The following is a 15,328-nucleotide window of genomic DNA, read 5'->3' on the forward strand; positions in this document are numbered from 1 at the left end:
TTCCTTCTTCTGTAGTCAAACTCTAAACATGTGGGCTGATGTTGGGGTCAGAGGTCTATATGTGGGATTAGAGTGCAACCCCACCCTTCCTCTACCCCACCCGCCCCCTCAACCCCAACCCGTCCACCCCACATACCCTGGTAGTCAGTCGGTCTTTGCGGAAAACATGTTCCCCCTCTTCCTCTTTTTGCACAACACGCACATAATATACAAACGCGCTGTTCTTATGTTCAGGGGTAATCCAGGGGGACGAGTTCATATAAGGCTGACCTCTCCATCTGTCTCACTTTGTCAGAGCTCTCAACTACCCAACACCCTCCTCCATCACTCCATGGCACTCATCCTCTAACCCTACCACTTCCATCGCAACAAACAAACCAACAAACACAACTCTCCTTGTACGCACTGATGATATGTGCAGGGTTGATATTAATCTATGCATAACAAAATCCCAGCAGTTGTCATCTTTAAACCAGTGCCTGCCTCAGTCATTCATTACCCGGGCTGACGGATTAGCTGTTACCTTGCCCACTCAGGTGGCTTTTCTCTCTAATTAAATTAAACTCGTAAAAAGCGACACTTGGCTTTGAAACAAACACATGCTGCTGCCAAGGTTTCAAGTGTCAGAAAAGAGCCAGAAAAGAGCTGGAGGAGGGTAAGGGGAGAGAGGAGAGCAAGGAGGGGAGGGGATATTAAAAATGTTACAGCATTTATATAAACGTTTGTTTGGCCGGATGGTGTAAGTTTTCAGATGTTAGGAGAAGCCTACTATTACTCCGTTTAGGTTTTATTTCTCCTCTGAGTCACACTTCACCTTAAGCTCATACCTTTGACTGCACATGTTTTCTATTAGTTGAATCAGCAAGGAAGAACACATAAATTCTCACACACACAGACGCGCACACACACAGCATTAAACACTAATTTCTGTATTGGCTCTACTTACTTACATGCCTCCACTTCTCTTGTCTGTTTGCCCCGACCTCCTGGCTGACCTCTTCCTCCCTAAGGTGACCTGTCCGTTCAGCTGTGTCAAAGCGCTCATTAGGGGGATTTCTAAATGACTGTCACGCAGCAGCTAGAGACTTTTGCTACACCCTTGGCTCTTTTCTTTTTTTCTTTCCCCACAGTTGTTGTCCACTAGCTGCGGTTGGATTTAACCGCATGTGACCAGCACAGAGTCGTGTTTTGTGTGTCTGTTTCTGCTTCTGTATGTGTTTTGCTGATAAGATCAGCGGAGCTGTCCGTGAAACATCTGTGTCTGTGAAGGATCTATAAGCAGCCTCGGGTCAAATAGAGAGACATGATTAGCCACGTGCCCTTTACACCCCCCCCCCCCCCCCCCCCCCCCCCCCCCCCCCCCCCCCCCCCCCCCATAAGAAACCCGTGGTACTGCTTGAGTGAGCTATCAATATCCTGCTGCGTTACAACATAACTGTTTAACTGGTTAACTGGGTCTGACAGCCTGCCATGCACTACCTGACCACTTTTTATTGGCTTGTCCTGGGAGTTTTAAAAACTTTAAATAGGAAGGACATCAAACAGATACTCTGTGATTTATAGTCCGGGGGGAGGGTTAAGAGAATGGTTAGTTTATGTGTGGATTGGTTGTAATGACCTATTTAAAGCCTTCCCCCAGGCCTGTTCCCCATGCACCCGCGTTTCAGGTGAACCCGAGGGCCAAGCGCTGCCGCTTCAGCACGGAATGTTCTGGATATTTCTCAGACAGCTGCTCCCTCCTTCTCTTTATCTATTTTATTGTCCTTTTTTTTTCTTTTCCAGGCTGAGTTATTAGAGGTATTGATATTATGATTTATTACTCTACCGGGAAAAACAGGGAAGCTCTTAGTTTTCTTAGCGTTTTGCCATTCCCTCATTTTAGCCTTTTACTTCAAGCTAAGGTTTTGTGAAGCTCAGAGTGTGTGTTTTTTTTCACGTGTGTGTGTGTGTGTGTGCGCGCTCTCCACTGTCCTCTCTCTCATGGACCTTTACAGTATTCACAGATGTGGCTTTGTAGTGAACAGAATCTTTTCCTCAGATTCCACCAGGACCTAAGTGAAAACATTTGAAGATAATTGCGAGTTGATGTGATGTGGAAGTGCACCAGATTGATGTTGTTAGTGTTCAAAGCTTTTGCTACCATGGCAAGGTTGTGACTGAAGTGTATTTGATAGAGGATGTGGTTAGTTGGATTACACTGCATCATCACTTTTCCTCCCTTAACGCAGGGAACTTGTATTCTCCCAAAAAACAGTAAGTTAACTTTTAAGGACTTCACAAACTACAATGGATTTTCTGTGCATCTCAACATATGATCTCATGACCCCCAAATGGAACAAGGAGACACATGTGCAGAGAGACATGTCACTGCCTCATTAGGTGTAATATTATTGATCTAACCCTGAAACCACCAGGTTGACTCCGCTCCACCCCTGCAACCCAGTTATAGGCCAGGCTCACACGGTGCTGTATTAGGGAACCAAAAGCCAAGAAAAAATAAACAAGCCTGGCTCCAGGGATCAAATCTCTCCATCTGATCAGATCAGCCTCCCTCAAGTGTTTTGCTGGAATGCCCTACTTTTCTTTCTCTTCACTATTTTTTCTGTTCTCTCTCTTTAACTTAGATGCTTGGTGTACAGTTTGGAGGAAGTTTAGCAGTCTGGAGTATTACATCTGAAAGAAAACACTGAGACACTGATGACTGAAAAGCTTGTCATTATTTAAGGATATTAGTTATATTCAGTTAAAATGTATCCTCTACACAACAGAAATGCCAAAATCACAAAACACCATACATACAAATTTGTTTCCGTACCACAAAAGTTTATGAAAAGTTTGGTGTTTGTGGCGTGGTGTAAGTGGAGCATTACCTTTCTTCATTGACGCTGTTTTCTGATAGCCTTGCACCTAGGCATATAATTACACTCCTTTATCCTACATGCCCTTAGCATCCCTTACTTGCTCTCATATAGGTCACATGAATGTATGCACACAATGCAGTTGTCAGCATGCTGTACACAGCCTATCTCAGGCCTCGGACTGCAGAGGAAAGCCAAAGGAGCGTTGCTAAATGTTTCTGTCTGCAGCCGGAGCCTCCAGTCACGAAACGTCCTAACCTCTCCAACTTCTCAACAAGAGACTTCACAGCTGCCCAGACACACACACACACACACACACACACACACACACACACAGACATGCTGACATACACACTCTAGAAACAAACTTGGAAACAGAATGAAGTCGGGCAACATTTACCTTTTCTTGTTACCAGAAGCTGGGAGTGTGTTTCCTGCAGTTATAGTTTCACGTGTGTGTTGTGTTGTGTCTTCACCGAGCTGCAGTGCTCAGGACTCATCTCTCTCTTTGTCCCAGTCTTCTGAGGCGCTCCCCTCCACTCAATTGTTCTGTCCTGCAGCTGAAACTATCTGTATATCTTTTTTTTTTTTTTTTTTTTGCCAAGGCCCCGCTTCCCCAAAGATGTGCTCCTCCCTGTGGACTCAGCTGTCCTGGTGCTCGGGCTGGGGCATGGTTCAATAGCCGTCCACTTCAGACCGAGACTGAGCAGACTGAGCTATGACGACTGATGCCTTCAGGTTTTCACAAAGGATGGGGGAGACTAGCAGAGGGAAGGGAAGGAGGAAGAGAGGGGGGGAGGGGGATGAGGGTGTGGGAGTTGGAGATTGCCTTTTTTTCCCCTCCCTCTCTCTGTTTTTTGGGGGAGTGGCCCAGCCTGCCTCTGATGTCACCCTGATGGGGGAAAAAAAGACAAAAAAAGGAGAATAACAGGGCTGCCTCATTGAGTTTCCCATCCTCAACAGTGACCTTCATGGGTCTTTATATAGAAGGACAGAGTCGAGTGAAAGAAAAGAAGACCTGTTTGAATCCAGAAGTGTTCTTGCTGAGTCTAAGGCACAGACGCGAGCTGCTTTGACCTCTTCTTCTTTCATTACAACCCACAATTCCCCTCCCCTTTCACTTTCTCCTTTAGCGGCGAGAAGAGCTGATTGTAATGCTGCTGAGGTTTCTGTGCAGCTTCCTGTAGAGCTTCAGCTGTAAGGGCAGGAGAAAAAGGAAGGCAGATAAAACAAAATCCTTGCTCCAGGTGTAATTTGAGCTTGTCCGGTCTTTGCTTGCTCCTTATAAACGCTGTCATTTACTTTTGATGTCTTTTAGGTTTGTGAGACACAGACAGATGTTTATTTTTGCATGTGTGCTGAAATAGCAGATAGAAAAATGGAGTTTTCTCCTTACTTTACACTTCTCCCCTCCTACCCTTAGTTTTCTAACTTGATACTCTGACATACGTTTTGCTGTATGTAAACACACACCACAGGTCCTTACATGAGCATGCAACTGTCTGTGGGCGTCCCAGGCAGGATGGATTTATGCATGACTAACTGCGGTTATCTCTGACATGCTCTCAGAAGAGCATCCACAGCGGTTAAGCCTTCAGAATCCCTCTCATCCTCCTCTTCCTCGCCATCTCTCACTTTCCCCCTTACAGCTGTGTCTCCAAACACTTGTGAACTACTACTCCTGCTCACAGCCCCCATCCCTCTCCCTGATTCTAATCAGATGGTGTTGTGTTTGTGTTTGTGCATGGTATCCTGAAGACGAGGTTTTGTGCTTTTTACCTACTGGATGTGGTCCTGCAGTTGTTGCTTATTTGTACATCTGTATTTAGCATGCTCAGTGCTACATGTGTATTTGCACGCATCTGTGAATATAACACTATTTTCCAAGGAAATTGTGTGTGTGTGCGGGGGAAGTGTGTGTGTGTGTGTGTGTGTGTGTGTGTGTGGGGGGGGGGGTCATGTAGTCTACTGTGTGATAACTTTTCTTACATCTGCACTCAATCTCGACGCTGGCGTGTGAAAGAAACATTGAGCAAGAGAGGGAGAGAGGAGGAGGAAAGAGGAGAATGTAAGGAAAGGCACACCATCAGTTCACTGAAGTTTGTTAATCTCCATTTCCACAATGTGGGAAGCTGCTTCTGGGTCTGTCTCTTAATGTTAATATTTATGTAATGAGAGGCTGAAAATCTCAGCTCTGCTCCAAGTCTGCCAAAAACAGGCAAAGAGTGAGGGAGCCTGGGAGGGAGAGAGGGGTGGCCTTGAGTTGGAAAGGCTGAAGAGAAGATTAGTCATCCACTCAAGGCACTCGCTTCGCTCTCTGTTTGAAACTTGAGCAAAGTATATGCAAATAGGACAGTTTATGCAGAGTTCTTATTCCTGTCTGTCATATCACTCAAGCACTCTACGATTACCAGCTGGTGTTCACACCAATAAATTCACTTGCATCATGCACCCAAGGAAATCTGGCCCTGTTACGATGTCCAGCCTTGTTTGTGTCTACGTGTTGGCTTTCTAATGAGCGGGCAGGAGAAGCCTTGTATTCCCCACTGGTGTTTAAAATAACACTTCCAACAGAGGGACGCTGTCCTCACTAAAGGATGAGAGCGTGAGGGAAGGAGGGTTGTGTGTTTCTCCTGCTTTGATGTAACGTGTTGCATTCTCTTCTGCCTGCTGCTTTATTTCAGGGATGTACCTGTCTGATCTGACGTACATAGACTCAGCCTACCCCTCCACGGGCAGCATACTGGAGAACGAACAGAGATCAAACCTGATGAACAACATTCTCAGAATCATATCGGACCTGCAGAGATCCTGCACCTACGGTGAGTTCAGATACACGCCGCGACACATTCATGGGATGGCAGTATGTGGTATATGGGTAGGAAAAACTACAGGATCAAGGCCAACTTCCACATAGCTAAAGTATCATGTCAGCAGCAACTAAACTCCTAAGTCTGTACTGTACTCTGAGATTTGATTAAGTCCTTTACGTGGAACACAGAGGAAGGAGTCAGTATAAATGCTGGAGGGAAGTCTGTAGCTGTTCTTGCTTTTTATTACAGATCCTCTAGCGAATGACTTGTAGACTCACAAGTAGTTTTTACACGGAATAGAAATTATGTATCCCTGGGTTGAAGAGTGCTACAGCATACTTGCACAGTATTTTTTTTCCTCTCCATGAGCTATTACCTAGCAACAGTCTGGCTGCTGCTTTGTAGCTGACCTGCGCTTGAGCTCTCTGGAGGACAATTTCCTGTAATAATGGATGAAGTTTCACATTATTAGTAAATTGTCCTCACTCCAGACATACTTTATAGCCTAGATATGTTGGCAGTTTTAGTAACATGGGATCACAAGAACACGTATATCTCTTGTAATGTTTGTCATTATCTTCCCTCTTTCAGATATACCAGTGTTGCCTCATGTACAGAAGTATCTCAACTCAGTCAGGTATATTGAGGAGCTGCAGAAGTTTGTGGAGGACGACAATTACAAGTAAGAAACAAAACCTAATAATAAGCTGTAGATAAAAGCAGCAACTGCTTTCGCCTCATAATTTCTGAAGAACATTTTGTTTCTTAGTTTTTTGCTGGGCATTGTGCTCGTCTTTTTAAAAACATTCCATCTTCATAATAATTACTTATTGTGATGAGAGAGGAGTAGAGGATGATATTGAACTGACGGATTTAACACTTGTTTATTTAGGTTGTCACAGAAGATTGAGCCAGGCACCAGCACACCACGAGCAAACGCCTCCAAAGAGGATCTTGTCGGTAAGTTGGTTGTTAAATGTAGCAAACATGTTTATCATCTCCCTTTTCTTTACATTCTTCCTTGTCTATAAATGTGTCCTTCCCTTACAGGCCAGGAAGCGTCAGCATCTCCTCTCTGTGGCCGTAAATGTACGGTAGCAGCTGAAGGAGCCAAAGTCCCGGCCACGCCGCCCTCCCCCAGGAACCTGCTGCCGTACGGACACAGGAAGTGCCACAGCCTGGGTTACAAGTCAGTTTTAGTTTTTATTTTGTGTCGGGGAGAAAAACAAAATTGTCACCATTCAATAATGAATTAATCCTTTCATAGATGATGGTCTGAAAATCATACAAAATTTATAAAACAAAAAATACTAACCTGTTTCTTTTTCGTTCTCTCCTTATCTTTCTGTCCCTGCTGTCTGCTGTGTTCTGCGTCCACATAGTTTCATCCATAAGATGAACACAGTAGAGTTTAAAAGTGCGACGTTCCCCAACGCCGGTTCTCGCCACCTGTTGGACGACAGTGTGATGGAGAGCCACAGTCCCACCAGGGGCCAAGCCGAGAGCTCGACTCTGTCCAGCGGTATTTCACTTGGTATGACGTACACATGTGTATTTATTACCACGACACACAGTTTGCATCTTCAATGATACCGTTTGTGGATGTGTTTACAGGGAGCAGCGAGGGCTCTGAGCTCAGTGAAGAGGTGTCTTGGCCAGCGTTTGAGAGGTAAGGTTAATACGTCTGCTGTGCTTTTTCATCCCATCCACATGTAAGATCATAAAATTCCCTTCATCCCAGATGTGATTGTATAATTTTCAGAGCTCTGGCCTCAAGACGCAGCTATGCGAAATGATCTGCCATTAAAACCCAACACACAAGTGCCATGCCGGGCCTCCCTTATACTTGCAGCCAGGGCTGTCGTGCCTCATCCCTCCACCGCTGCTCCCAGATGCTTCTGCTTCTCCAGCAGCCTGAATTGTATGCTTAATATTTAATCCCCAAACCAGTAGTCCCACTGTGCCAACAAGTGCCCACACTCACTAGTTCTGAAATAAAGATTCACAGCTCAAGAATCAACTGGCCTGAAAATCATCTTAACCTTCTTTCCAAAACACCATTTCTTCAAACTATTGAATGACCCTGTGAACACACATTCATCAGTAACTTATCTAACCAAATAACTGCTCCTCCATCCAGTTCTAACCCATGCAGTTTGAAGGGAAAAACAAAAACAACAAAAAAAAACAGCCCGCACAGCCTTAACAGTGTCACGTGCCCCCCTATTCTATCCTGTCTTATCCTATTCTGAACAGGACTCGGTTCTATCACTCTCTGGGCCCAGTGACCCGTGTGGCCCGCATCCCCTACAGAGGAGTCCTGAGGCCCAGCAGGTACACACCGGAACCAACCAGACCTCAACCAAACCCTCTCTTATCCTCACTTCACGCCCCTCAGGCCCTGCCAGAGGCTGCTGTGTGCTGGTGCTTAGAGTGTGTGTAGTGCTGGGATAATCATGTGGTGGGAATCGTTTGTGTGTGTGTGTGTGTGTGTGTGTGTGTGTGTGTGTGTTGTGTGAGATCACGAACCAGGTGAAGGGCAAAGGATCTGTATGGGGTCATGATTGTTCATCTTTTGCTGCTTACCATCAGTCTGTAATCTACCTTTTGCTTTCTTAAATTTCTTGCATGTCTGCCTGACACTCACACAGTCACATAGAGCTCATAGTCCACCTAGACTTCTTCTTGTGATAAGTTTCCAAGATATTTCACAGCTTGGAGCGAAAAATGAGTTTCCATGTGTCACTGGAAACAAACTGTTACATCCTCATTCCTGAGGTAGAGAGGAACAGACTTTTCGGGATTATTAAAGCCAATTCTCATGGACTTTGCATATTAAGTGTGTCTTGTGGTTAGGGATGGGTCTCTCTCTCTCTCTCTCTCTCTCTCTCTCTCTCTCTCTCTCTCTCTCTCTCTCTCTCTCTCTCTCTCTCTTTCTCTTTCTCTTTCTCTTTCTCTTTCTCTTTCTCTTTCTCTTTCTCTTTCTCTTTCCACCAGGCTTCACTGGGCTCCTGCACTGGGCTTCCTGCTCTGATCCTCCAGACAGACACAATCTGCACACCACCTTGTCCGTCTCTGCTCTTCCTTCTGCAGATACCAGTGTTAAGATTCATATCTGTGAAGCTCAATTCTGTGAAAGCAAGACAGAAATAGATGCAGTTTTAAAATCAAAGTACTTTACTGAGGCAGAGTTGAAGGTGGCTTTGCAGATTGCGTCTGCCTTTACTACTAGTTCATCTCTTGAGTTGATCTGGTATGTGTGCGTGCATGCTTTCCTGTGTGTTTGTTTGCGTATATAGCTTGTAATGTTTGTCTTTGTCCTGTTGTAGCTCTGCCGAGTCAGAGGAGCTTGCAGTTCACTTGTATCCCGGAGCAGTCACAGTGCAGGGGGTGCTGAGGCGGAAGACTGTGCTCAAGGAGGGCAAGAAACCAACCGTGAGAACCCACACGCACTCATATATAACCATACACTTGCATGTGCCCATATACTGTTCATACACATATACTTACTCACTATACAGGAGCAGATGGGCTATAAAGGCTGTCTGCAGAGCGAAGATAGGACCTCAGAGACTCCTTAATCTGCAGAACATCTCTGTTTCTGTGTGTTTCTGTCTGTTCCTTGCGCTCATTGCAATTCGAATAGTTTATATATATATATATATATATATATATATATATATATATATATGGCCCAATATCACAAATTTGCCTCAAGGGGCTTTACAATCTGTACAGTGTATGACACCCTCTGTCTTTAGATCCTCAATTCAGATAATGAGAAACTCTTCCCCAAAACACGTTTTATCCTTTTTCTGTTTTGGCTAGAAATAAATCTGGAGCTCTTTATGAAGTCAAAGTAACTTAAACCTATCACAGCCAATGTGAGTTATTTATAAGATTGACATGGTCTATAAAATGTTTCCCAATCTGGCCACGTAGTCAGGCGAAATCTCTCCACCCCAGGAGTATTAATTAGTGGGTTCACTTGGTCCCTTTTTCTTTCACATGCCTTTCCTTCATGTAATAACATTTTTATTTTCCTTGTATTAGTCTTAAAATCTTCCAGTGTTTATTGAACAAGATGCCAATTTTGCACACTTATCCTCCATTAATCCAACCAAGCACATACAAGTAAAGACTTTTTATTTGCCCAAACGATGCAGTCTTCTTCCATGGGATTCATCTCTCTGTCTCTAACTTGCTGATTTTGTCTCTTTATCTGTCCCAGTAAAGGTCTGTGAGTTTATTCTTTATAAGAATCTGATTGAAGAATCTGAAGTTCTGTAGCATCAGGCTGAAGTGGAGTTGACTATTAGATTTCACTTTTGTGCCTCCAGGTGGCGTCATGGACCAAATACTGGGTCGCTCTTTGCGGAGCCCAGCTCTACTACTACCCTGCCAAGTCCCTGAAGGCCACTGAGAGAAAACATGTACGTCACACAAACAGCAACACTGGTCCATCCGGTATCCTCTGTTGAACATTGGCAGTAGTGATGCTACAGATTTATTTCAGCAGACGAAATATTTGTTGTTTCAAAAAAAAAATCAGGATATTTGTTTGTTTAGCGAGGTGAGGACATTAACAGCACCAAGACACCTGGAAGTCTCAGACCTCTTCCAGGTGAACTGCAGTTGTTGATAGAAGTTGAGAGTAAATGCACCAAATGACCCCAAAACACACTCTGTTTTACAAGGAGACGACACATGATAACCATTACTTGCTCACTCTGAGAAGGTTTAGCTAGAGAATGAACTAAGTGGAGAAACACTTGATTCCTCTTCATGTGTTTTTTTACATTGTATGCACAGGAAAAGATGCAGAGGGGGAAAAAAAGCTGCACATTTTTTTACTTAATTAAAAAACAAGCGGAGCGTGTTCAGAGTATCTGGCCAGGTGTTGGGTTTGTGTGTGAAGAGTTTGACAGGAACGTTTACTGAAACTACATGAGCTAGGAGAGCGTAGGTAAGGGACAATAAGAACTCAAAGAAAGTGTGTGTGTGGTGCGGACTGGATGGGCTCTGGTGCATTGGGGGGGGATGATGACAGATGGTAGCACTCATTGAATAATGAGACCAATGACATCACTGCAATCCTATGTGTCACTCACAGGCTAATGAGACCCTTGTGGTGTGCACATGCAGGCTCACAGGCAACACACACACAGCTTGTGCTAACCTTTATTTTAAAGTAGCATTCAAAGGCAACAGAGTCATCATGAGAAAGAAAATGAACCGTGTTTCCACTTGTCCTCTGCCCAGTTCAAGTCGACCTCCAGTAAGAGCGTGTGTGTGGTGGGTCTAATGGCCATGATGGCTGACGATCCTGAGCATCCTGATGTCTTCTTGCTGACAGACTCCGAGCACGGTGAGTGCCCCCCCACCCCCAAGCAAAACAGAGTCATAAAGTCATCTCTCTGAACCTGTGCACATTCACACACGCACAAGTTCAGATTGTGTCCATCTCACCAAACACCTGATCAAACTGTCAGCTTAAGTTTGTGACTGCATCCTAGTCATATCTAAATATCTAGCATATTTCATGTTCACACACACAGACACGCACATTTCACTTGCCTCTGTCCTGAACTTTTCCGCTGTGGCTTTGTTTTTATTTTAATGGGCGGGCCAAAGTCAAGTGAGGCTTCAGCCATCTTTCCAGAGTGCTGGGAGAAACTGGTGGAAAAGAGAGACTTGGCATCTCACGCTGTTTGTCTCTGTCGCCTAGGTAACACCTACAAGTACCAGGCAGGGAACAGAATGAACGCTTTGCTGTGGTTCAAACATCTGAGTGCTGCCTGTCAGAGCAATAGGCAACAGGTATGGAGCCGCAGAAACACTTGCGCGCGCCCACACACACACACACACACACACACACACACACACACACACACACACACACACACACACACACACACACACACACTCTGTGCCTTACATTTCACATACCTTTTTTTCCACAGGTGCCAGCCAATCTGATGTCATTCGAGTGACCTGATGCTGAGGAGTGTGATTGAGCAAAGGAGAGAGGGATGAGGACACAGACGAGGAGGATGAGGAGGAGTTGTGACTCAGTAGTGGGAGCTTTCACTGCCATGAGCCCTGACCGCTGATTCTCCGATTCTAGCCCCTGGCCTCACTGCAGCCTCACCTGCCACCACTGCCTTAACCAGTACCCAGAGAGAGAGAGAGAGAGAGAGTGTGTGTGTGTGTGTTGCGTGTGTGTGCTTGCATATGTCAGAGAAAAATGTGTGTGTGTGGTTAAAAGTGGATGTCGGATGTACTGACTACTGAATTAAGGACCTGCACCACTGCGCTCGTCTCCCATTTGCTCTGTGTCTTTTTTTTTTTTTACCTTTCAACACTTCAGTGGATCCATGCGACCTCTCCTTTCCTCTCTCGCAGGCAGACTGTCCTTTGGATGGACAGTAATAACCCTCTCCTTCTTCTTCTTCTTTAAAGGGGTTAACTATTTTTATTTGTGTCCCCCGCAATGCTTGAATGCAAGATTCCCACCTTTTAAATCGGCTGGACACACAATCACAACACACACACACACACACTCACATCTGACTTACCCACTGGACTTTGGAGGGTTTGAAGAACACTTTATTTTTTTTTATTTTTTTTTTCTTTTACTTACTCACTCTTTCAGTTGTTGGTCTCTTCATTCACTTGAGTTGGCTTGGAGTCACAGGATTATTTACATGAAACACACACACACACACACACACACACACACACACACACACACACACACACACACACACACACACACACAGGCCTATTTGATAACATTGTCATAAACGTTAAGGGCTCTGATTCGCAATCAATTCCAGCAGGAACAATTCACACACTTCCTGAATGTGTCTAGTTTTTATTACAGAACTAAGCCAGCCCTATTGTGGATCGGGAGGGGCGGGGGAGTGGGAGGGTGAATGTTTGCTTAAATGATAGGAATCTTGTCTGTGTTCCACATAGGTACGATAATCCCAGAATCTTAAGCTAAGACGTGTTCACGGATGGCTAGACGAGAGTTACTCCTTTTTACAAGCCTGTATTTTTGCGTTCTCCAGTGTTGTGTCCGCTCTCTGTCGGCTGCCGTCAGCTCAGAAAAATGACGCTTGGTTCACCAGACTCACAAACATACTAAACACTAAAGACATGAAACTGTGAAAGAGTCCGAGAGAGAGAGCAGCAAGAACTCATAACGCAGGATTCGATCTCCTCTCTTCTTGTTGCTTAATATGGTTAGAGCCTCTGGTGTGGAGCAGACATTCAAAGCTACCTGGAGCCATACAGAGTCTATTTTAAATCTTATTTGTTGATATTGTTGTTTTGTATTGTTAGTTGTTTTATTTTTGTCCTTTTTGAGGGGGAGGGGGGGGGGGGGATGGTGCAGTTCACAGTATTACCATGTAGTAGATGATTGCACGTCATTGTAGCTTTGTCTGTTACATTTGAATGTTAGCATTTTTGTGGTTTTTGTTTTTCTCTCTTGTTTTGGAGCAGTTATTTTGAATATATTATGCACATGTGAATTTTATTTTATTTTTTCTATTTATTTTTATTTTATTTTTTATGCCCCTTATTCTGTTAACCAGGACTCAGCTCAATTTTAGGCCCTAACCGTATTACATCTGATTTGAAATAGCACAAGCCCCTAGGTTATAATTAGTGCCAAGTGCTGTAACATCACCGTTTTTGTCTTCAGATTGAAGAGACGTTAGGAAGCTGCAGCGGAATCAGATGCACTGGCATGTTTAAGAGCGCCACAAATAGACTATTGCTATGTGTTTGTTTTTTTGGCTGGGAGCAAATTGCATCCAAATGAACAAACCTGATCAGGACGAATGAGATGACAATGCTTTTCGCTCAGTTATATTCATTAAATTCTAATCCACCTTCTTAGAACATCTGTTTACATTGTATGTTTACACAATCTTTTGCCTAAAGCCGCAATCACTTTAATGCTCCTACTCTTTAAACCTTAGGAAATGTGTTACAGTGTTTGGAAACTAATGTCCAGGCCATCAATAGGGTATATTAATAAGCTCAGAGTTAGGATGGAGAGGTGAACACATCTGTGCTCGCAGCACCTTCTAATGTGCTTCAGTGAGCCCCTTTCTCCGTGCCACTATCCAGTCGATAGAGGTGTTAAAACTGTCCTCAACACAATATACAGGTCAGGCGAACAACAGCAAACTGAGATTTAGTGCCCATATAGAGAAGTTCAGTCCTTTTTGTATATTAACTAAAGGAGAGATGGTAGCAGATGAGCCTGTGGAAGAATGAATGAGGATGCCAAAGACGGGCGTATGTAATTCTGCAGTTACTGTAAGTGTGTGAGTGCATTTGTTAGCCTGTGCGTACTTCTCTACTTTTTTCTTTTTTAAAAACATAGTAATTCGAGCCAGTCCCTCGAGGCTGCCATCACTGCTGGGGACAAAGAGGATCTGTGAATGAAATAAGTGGACTGGTGAGGCAGAGTTTGGGGGGATATAGAGACCCTTTTACCTGTGTCTATCGACATATGGTGGTCGGTCTTCACTTAAATATTCAGACGAGCTGAATCTGCCGTCACTTCAAATATACCGACAAGTTGCTGCAGTTACACAAGAATTGATGCTGTCTCAAAAACTCAGAAGAAAAGGCTGTAAACAGAAGTAGCTGAGATGTAAATAACACGAAGCAGACAGACAGCATCCCCATCACATTTCTCTTCTATCTATTTATCTGACGTTAATTGAGAACCAAGAAAGTCAAATTAACCATTTGGGGGGATTCCTGAGTTACAGTTTTATATCTAAGTAGTCTGGGGGGGTTGTTTAAATCAATTTGGGTTTAACAATTGTTCCCAGATCATGCTGAGTTTTTCCACACTGTAATCTGAGTTTACAAGATTTTCATTTTTATCGTTTCTGTACAGTGTATGGTCAATACCGGAAACACATGTTTCAGTTGGGGATGTATTGTGGGATTTTGTCGACTCGTTTCTTGAATTTCAAGGCCAATCACTAGTAACATAATGACCCCATGAACATCTCTTTTGGGATGAGAGTGGAAAATTCAAATGGCAGGCGCTCCTCATTTAAGATGATTTTTGGTTATTACAAAGAAACTTGATGCCGTGCTTGAAAATTCCCCCTTCCTGTGGTGAGAGATCATGTTGTTTCCTTTAAATTGCTCATACTGTCTACAAATGCACACTTTTACCCTGTATCAACTGTTTTGTGTGGATCTTTCTTTTGAATTAATTCTTTTTAGTGGTCATGACAGTCGAGACGAAGGATTTCTACGAGAAAAAGTGTTTCCGGTGTGGTTACACAATGTGTTTGTCCTCCGATTCAGTGGTGAAGTAGAATCAATGTGAATCTGTGCCGCCTGTGCGCTGGACAGGCATCACTCACTGTTTACCAAGGACATCAACAAGCGTCGTTCAAGTTCGAGGAGGTGACGACGGTGATGTATAAATGACCTTTGACCTTCACCTTTTACCTGGCTCTGTGTGTGTCTAACTTTGTCTGCCCGTGTCATGACTGTGGCGAGCGCGGTGACCTCACTGCTGAGTGATGCGCTGATTGGTGTGAAATATGAGAACAAATAAACACTCTGCCCTTTTTTACTCCACAAATCAGTTTCATACTCATTGTTCTG

General features: G+C 44.1%; 1 protein-coding gene and 1 long non-coding RNA gene across 2 annotated transcripts in view; both read left to right on the forward strand.

Annotated features, from left to right (window-relative positions):
- The window catches only part of LOC123971893, an 86,612-nt gene that overhangs the window by 5,951 nt on the left and 65,333 nt on the right, over positions 1-15,328 (forward strand). The gene's annotated exons all lie outside the window — the stretch shown is intronic.
- LOC123971890 (ras-specific guanine nucleotide-releasing factor RalGPS2-like) lies at positions 3,572-15,305 on the forward strand. The gene is made up of 13 exons (XM_046050940.1): positions 3,572-3,596; positions 5,543-5,680; positions 6,263-6,353; positions 6,564-6,631; positions 6,722-6,860; positions 7,054-7,205; positions 7,286-7,340; positions 7,928-8,005; positions 9,001-9,106; positions 10,012-10,104; positions 10,934-11,039; positions 11,400-11,491; positions 11,635-15,305. The coding sequence occupies exons 1-13, from the start codon at positions 3,587-3,589 to the stop codon at positions 11,662-11,664; spliced, it is 1,158 nt and encodes a 385-aa protein (XP_045906896.1). The 5' UTR covers positions 3,572-3,586; the 3' UTR covers positions 11,665-15,305.

Source organism: Micropterus dolomieu, linkage group LG06 (assembly GCF_021292245.1).
Source record: "Micropterus dolomieu isolate WLL.071019.BEF.003 ecotype Adirondacks linkage group LG06, ASM2129224v1, whole genome shotgun sequence".
Classification (NCBI taxonomy): Eukaryota; Metazoa; Chordata; class Actinopteri; order Centrarchiformes; family Centrarchidae; genus Micropterus; species Micropterus dolomieu.

What these genes read in the sequence shown, in the direction of transcription:
- LOC123971890 (XM_046050940.1), top strand. An exon ending in CTCCAAAGAGGATCTTGTCG is followed by an intron (nt 6,632 to 6,721) that starts GTAAGTTGGTTG and finishes CTTCCCTTACAG; the next exon opens with GCCAGGAAGCGTCAGCATCT. An exon ending in TCTTGGCCAGCGTTTGAGAG is followed by an intron (nt 7,341 to 7,927) that starts GTAAGGTTAATA and finishes TATTCTGAACAG; the next exon opens with GACTCGGTTCTATCACTCTC.